At 45.8% G+C, this 6990-nt stretch overlaps 1 protein-coding gene across 1 annotated transcript in view; it reads left to right on the forward strand.

Annotated features, from left to right (window-relative positions):
- SLC22A3 (solute carrier family 22 (organic cation transporter), member 3) overlaps positions 1-6990 on the forward strand; it is a 28832-nt gene that overhangs the window by 19257 nt on the left and 2585 nt on the right. Inside the window, exons 6-9 of the mRNA XM_010161849.1 lie at positions 3459-3556; positions 3694-3908; positions 6582-6690; positions 6928-6990. The exon at positions 6928-6990 is cut by the window's right edge and continues 47 nt beyond it. Of these exons, the coding sequence (XP_010160151.1) occupies positions 3459-3556; positions 3694-3908; positions 6582-6690; positions 6928-6990 (485 nt within the window). The remainder of the gene's footprint in view (positions 1-3458; positions 3557-3693; positions 3909-6581; positions 6691-6927) is intronic.

Raw genomic sequence — 6990 nt, forward strand, 5'->3', positions numbered from 1 at the left:
CAGGATATACTGGATGAAATTGTTGTACATTAGTGAAGCAACATGACAGACGGTGTTTTGATGAGCAGTAACAATCTAGGCCAGCAATTAGTGAACCATTTTTCCGATGGAAGCCAAGCCATCTCTGTGATGCCCGTCAAGGTTAGGATATCGCACTCAGCTGTCCCACAACACACAATGAGCTCTTCAAGTCACACTGGTGTGGTATCTTATTGCAACTGGAGGACTGCAGACTGAAACCAGTGGGAGAGAAACAAAGTGAAAAGACTGACTAAGGAGAGAGAAAAGGGCAAATCCATTTATTGTCCCTGGCTGGGGCATATAGACCAGTGAGATTCCCCCATCCCTCTCAGCATTACCCTACGCTGAATGTGGCCCAACAAACATAGCAGCAAGGTTGTGCTGCTACCACTCCCGCTCCACATTCAGCCCTGCCTTTCCTACACCCACCTTCCCTCTCTGAACATCAGCATTTTCAAAGTGTCCTGTCAGAATGGAGATGTGTGTCTTTCCCTTCTTTTTGTTTTAAATTGTATTTAATTTTTTTCCAAAGTGTCCCTGCTCTTGACCCTAAGCCACACACAGCTGCAGCAGGTTAACCTGCACACATCCAGATTTGTACTGGATCTGTTCCTGGGACCTTTTTAATATACAATGTCTGTAACCCTTTGTGCTGTGCCCAGAGGAGAGAAAGCGTCTCCAGGAAGCATGTTAGTTGTGGATCAAGTGTATTTCTCACATTAACTTAAGTCAGAATTTGCTTTCACAAAGCAACTCAAGAATTTCAGGCAAAGTGCTGCAGGTGTGGAGGGACAGGGAGAAGAGAGAGGCATTACCCATCAACTCACTTTGGCTAAGATTTTCCAATACGTCTGTAATGATTTCATTGGCCAAGTCCATTACATGGTTCTTGCATTTTTATTGGCATGCAGAAACCACAGATGACCTTTGTATGAAAACAGGGGTAAACATTTGTTTCTTTTGCTCCATGAGTTACAACACCGGTGCAGTTCAGCTCTGTCCAGAACTCATTAAATTAATTATAAATTATAAACGCTTTATTCCCAGTTGCCTGTAATTACCCTAGCATGGGGTTTTGGTTTTTTTTTTCCCCACCAGCTATGTTTTTTTTAAATTCTTGGTGTCTGTCCAAAAGCAGAATGGACTGCAACCAGCTGAGTGAGAGCTGCTGCTTGAGAGAGCCATGGATCAAAATACCCTCTCCCTTTATATGTATTTCTACTATACAGACATATGTAGGCATGCATATTTCTAGTATATATTAACTTACATACATATGTATTATAAGCATGCATGGATATATTGTCCTGTGCAGAATTAAGCATGTGCAGAATGTCTATGTTATGAGAAATCTCTTAAAATTATTGCAGAAGAACTGATACGTAATTTGGCAGGACATAAATGCCAGGGAAGTTGATTATAAAACTTCCTCCAGCTTCCAGATAGTGCATCTTTGGAAACATGGGCCCTGTCATTGGATTCCTGACTGCACTGATGTGAATAATAAAGGTCTCCTTGACTTCAAAGAACACAAAGAGGATTTTTTTTTCCCCTACAAAGAGTTGACTTTCCAAAGCAATTTTTTTTTTTTTTTAAATCTATAAAAAAATGCTCACTCATGCTTGGGGTTTTATGACTTTATTAAGAAATAAAAATATATGGTAGCAGCTGTGCTGAATTGTCTTCAGCCCTCTGGAAAACTAAAACCATATTTGCACAAAGCCACAACGGATGGCTGGCAGCCTGCTCCTATAAACACAGTCATAGCAGCTTTATAACCATAATATGAAAGAGTCCAAGAGCAGTGCAGCAACCCAGCAACCTCTGCCTGCCCCACAAAGGGCTCTGGCATGCAGCAGAAGGGGTAGTGCCCTGAAGAAAACTTCTGGCTCTGGTTACAGAAGAAAAGCAGGAGGGAGTAGAAAGGAAGTTGAAACAAATGTGTGCTTTCTCTGACCACTTACAAAGTTTTGTGTCACTCACTTGTGAAAAGGTCATGTGTGAATACATCCTGCCAAATCTGATGGGAAAACATCGCTATGATTTGAAAAACAACTACAGGGTGAAAGCCTTGGGTATAGCCCTGGCTGAGCCAAAGAGACCCTGGACAACGCCTTTGGCTTTACCTGTGTTCTCATCATGGATCTGCATGTTGCCACATGCTTCTCCATCCTTTCACCCATGACTTCCCATTGTCTAGGATTGTTTCCTTGGGTTCCTGTGCCCACGTGGGCAGTGAGTGCTGTGCTCCTAGACAGGGATTTACTCCTACCTCTGCTCTCTTAGGCCTAGTCTCAAGAGGGGGGCAATAACTGAGAGCTGAAGCAGCCAGACTGCCTGAAATCCTCCTAAAAAGGATGCAGCAGGTTTAACTCCATGATTCCCATGGCTGCTTTGAGAGCTGATGGCCATCTCAGCTGCGGCTGCTGGTTTTTGGGCCTTATCACAGTTTGTCCCTGCCTGACACCACTTCACCTTCTCTTCCTCATCTTCCTCACCTGCCAAATAAACGTACAAACAAGAGGGCTGCCACCTGTCTTGGACATCATGGTTAAAAACTGCTGGCCACACTTAAAACCAGCCTCTATCAATGTGCCTAATCCCTTTTTGGCCCTGCTAATATTCTGGCTCCACAATAACCTATGACAGTGAATTCCAATGTGTAAACACAGGCTGTGTGAAATCCTGCCCTTTTCTGTTATTGTTAAGCTTTCTAACTGATGATTTCATCGAGTGCCTCATTGTGACTGTGTTGGAGGAATATGTGAACAGATTTACTATATTTTATAGGCAGTATGAGGACCATTAATTCATACTTTGCAGGACTTTTTTCTTCCAGGGTAAAGCCACGTTTAGCACAGTGTCTGTGTATTTTAAGACCCTCAGAATTTCACCAGCTGAATATTTTGTAGCACCCGAGTGCCTTCACAGACCCACTCCTCTTTTCTTCCTGCTGCCCAGCTGTGCCACCAGCCGTGTTTCCAAGCCCGCTGCTTGCTGCTCACCCCCTCTCCCCCTGCTTCCCACAGCCCATTGCTTTGGCCTTCCTGTCACAGTCTCCTCTCTGTCACTTCTGGCAGAAGGCAGCTCTGCTCCCAGTGACCCTGTCATGACAATGACCACTTACAGCCTTCCAAGAAATTCCAGGTCAACCTCTCTCAGTTTACAATGAGGAAATATTTTTTCCACTCTCAAGTCAAGATGGGGGACTTTTTTTTCCCGATTTTTGCACGATCATCATTAAGGAAAGGCCACAGCTGTGTCCAGATAGGAGCCATTTCCCATCTCCGTGCACTGCTCTGGAGTGCTAAAAGCTGGCTCATCAGCACCTTTGCTAGCAGGACTGGAATATTGCTGAGCACAATGTTTACAAGAAACTCTGCCCCAGCTCCTGCCTGACCCCAACAGATGACCCTACCGCTTCCTTTTCTCCTCAGATCACTATTAGCAATGAGGAGGTCAGCAACCCCTCATTTCTTGACCTGGTGAGGACTCCCCGGATGAGGAGGAACACGCTCATCCTGATGTATGCCTGGTGAGTGCCCATATCACTCCAGCTTGTTACCAGAGTGGAGGGGTTTGAAGAAAGAATCCCTTGGGACTTTTAGGGTCTTTCCAGTTGCTTGTAGTCATTTGTTTGCTTCTCAACCATGTTTTCTCTTTGCTGTTTAGGTTTACAAGTGCCCTGATCTACCAAGGACTTGTCATGCGCCTAGGAATTGTTGGAGGAAACCTCTACCTAGACTTCTTCATCTCAGGAGCTGTGGAACTGCCTGCTGCTCTCCTAATTTTAGTGACAATTGATCGCATTGGCCGACGCCTTCCCTTTGGAATAAGCAACATCGTGGCAGGAATCGCATGCCTCATTACTGCCTTCTTGCCAGAAGGTAATTCCCTCCCTAACGTCAGGCTCTTTAGGACGATGACTTCTCTCTGTCACTCCTTAATCAAGGACAGCAGGCCACACAAAACTGTAGATAAAAGTAGAGAGTGTCTGGTGATGCAAGCAGCATTGCAGTCATGGAACAACGTACCTTATTTGCTTATAGGTTGTCCTGGGACACATAGTGGTCGTATCTTTGATGGGTGGTGAGCAACAGTTGGGTGTAGTCTTAGAAAATATGTGTATAAAGGCCCTATACTGTTTCTGAAGGTAAGTGCAAGGGGAGAGTATTACAAACATAAAGGGAAAATACATTCCCTGACTTGGAAGACACTAAATGATGTGAGAAATCAGTGATTTAGCCGAGGCAGCTTGGTGGTCTTCCCATTTGCAAATAAAACCATGCAAACCACGCCGTGATGTAGGAGCTATGGCAGACAACATGGAGATTGTTGCCTTGTCCTCACCCTACCAGGAGTTTGGAAAATGTTAAAGGGCTGGAGCAAAGGTATGGCTTTTCGTTAATTCATTGTCACCTGGTTTCAAGGACAACTAAAACATCTGATATTGCACACAGGCTTCCCAGCATTCCTATCTTTAAATAGTTTTCCCTTCTGTGTGTTATTTTTTTCATCCCTGGAGAAGCATTTGGAGGTGCTCTGAAGCAAATGTTATCACATTAGAATGCTTTGCCTTAGTGTAGCTGGGGACTGCAGCTGAACAGGCATTAGAGAGGCTTATTCCTGCCCAGGGATGTTCCTGTCAAAATAAGGGATGGTCCTGTCCAGCATTAGAGGTTTTAGTTTCCAGAGTTATATCTGGGAGCAATCATTTTCCTAGAGAAGAGCCATGAGAAGCCACTTCAAGAGTATGGTGTGCCCATGAAAACAGGCAGGTTTGTGGTGAGGGCAAAATGAAATCCTTCAAAGGGGTGTGTTTGTTTACCTCCTTCTCAGTTAAGGTCTTTAAAGGGATTCCTCCAAGAGTACTTAAAATTAATACTGTATGCTCGAGAAGCTTCAGTGCTTTAACAGAAGCAGAAACAACAGGAGAGGGAAATGGAGAGGCTGGGGAATTACTCCTGCAGGACACCTGCCTCTAGCACCTTCATGTGTTTTGGGCCACACCATATGCTGAGCACAGCGCAGCAGGCCTGGGGTCAGAGCTGGAGCGCAGGGTGGGGCTGATGTGGCTTGAGCGGGGGGAGGAAGCGGTGACCTGGGACCAGCAGTGTGCTGCCACCAGCATGCTCCCAGTGGGGTTGAAGTGCTGAGGGGACCTTGCCCAGGTGAGGAGAGGACAGCCTGGGGATCAGATACTTGCAGCTGGGACACCTGACGTCCAAGTTCTGCTTTCAAGAAAGGTCTGTTTATACAGATGGGAAGAGCTGCAGCGGCAGCTTGTGAGCACTCAGTCATGCTGGGTTGCTCACACAGTTTGTGTGTCCTGGCAGAGGGAGGAGGCACACGGACGTCACCCTCACCTCGGGGGTCTGATGGACTGAAGGGGTGCCAGGGAAACAGTGTGGATTTGTTTGCTTCTTTCTAGCCTTTGCTTTTCTTACAAGTGTTTGAAAACAACTTTCCAGGGCAAAGGCAGTGTCTTGCAACATGGGATGAAATTCGATGGGGGTTTGTTTGGTTGTTTTGGAAGGGACATAACCCCAAGCATCTCATTTTTTGGTTCAGAGCAAACTGAAATGTTTTCTTGCTCTTCCTGTTGAAGTTTTGAGAAAACGCTTTCGCTGTCAGAGCCCACCCCCGTGGCAGAGGTCCCCTTTGTGCCAGGTTCAGGCTTGTTGTTTCACTTGCTTCCCCATCTGCCTGGTGGTTGTTAGACTGTTCAGACAACCATCCTCTCCCAAGAGCATTGTAGAAGTGCTTATTGGGTTCCTTGTGGTGCTCCTCCAGAGGCCACTGGCCCTCCAGAGAGGGCCATCAGAGTACTGAGGTGTCACACAGTGAGACAGGATGGTCCTGCCTTGTGGTGTGGATGTGACCATCGCACCCCCCGATGATGGATAAGGCCTCCCCGCTGATATATACAGGGCAGTGGCTGGGCACTGGATCTCAAATGGAGCCAGGCAGAGGTACCAGGGCAGTGTAAGCCCCTAGGCCAGTCATGCCAGCTACCAAGACAAGCAGCAGGGAGGGGAAGAGGGAAGATCGCCAGGAGTAGCGTTACTAGGAGTGTGACTAATGTGCAGTGTGCAATGGCTAGACAAATTATGAAATATAGTTGGCCTACTCTAAGAACTATTTTATTGTTGCTACAGATGCACCTTTAGAGGTAGCTTCTTTGTGGTCAGAACGTTTTGGGACGTGACTCAATGGTGTTTCTTACAGCATAACATCCCTACATAAATAAGTGCCCCTTTTCAGAGCACAATTTCAACATGGTCATGGAAGCTTTTAACTTTCATTTCCCCACCCATGCTGTTGTGCTCCACAAGAATGTAGAATCAATCAATTGAGAGTGATTTCTGATTCTCCAAAGCAACCTGTCATGATACTGAATGCTGGTATAGATTGATATCTACAGCAGTGTCCATTCAGTCTGACTTCCACTGATCCAGTGTTTCTGTGATGTAGCTTCTGCTGGCAGGGCCTGGGGCCCTCAAAAAGAATCGATGGCACAGCAAAGCACACTTCACCCAGGTTTCTTTCTGAATGAACAGATATCCCATGGCTCAAAACAACAGTCGCCACTCTGGGAAGACTGGGCATCACGATGGCTTTTGAAATCGTCTATCTCGTGAACACCGAACTGTACCCTACGACACTGAGGTACATCAAAAGCTGCCAGGAATCCTTTAACTTTTCCCTTTAACTTTTCTCTATGTCACTATTTTTTAGTAAAATTCATTTTTCATCAGAGTTTCCTAACTGAACAGCCACTGCTAATGTGGGTGGCAAATTCTGACAAGATAATTTTGGAGCAAAGTCTACATTCTGTTCCTTAAACTGCTGGTTCATCTGTTTGGTAACACCTCTCAAATACCTGGCACTATTCTTCTTTTGCAGAAACTTTGGTGTTTCCCTGTGCTCGAGTTTGTGTGACCTAGGAGGGATCATAGCCCCATTCCT

Source organism: Eurypyga helias, unplaced genomic scaffold (genome assembly GCF_000690775.1).
Source record: "Eurypyga helias isolate BGI_N326 unplaced genomic scaffold, ASM69077v1 scaffold1172, whole genome shotgun sequence".
NCBI lineage: Eukaryota > Metazoa > Chordata > Aves > Eurypygiformes > Eurypygidae > Eurypyga > Eurypyga helias.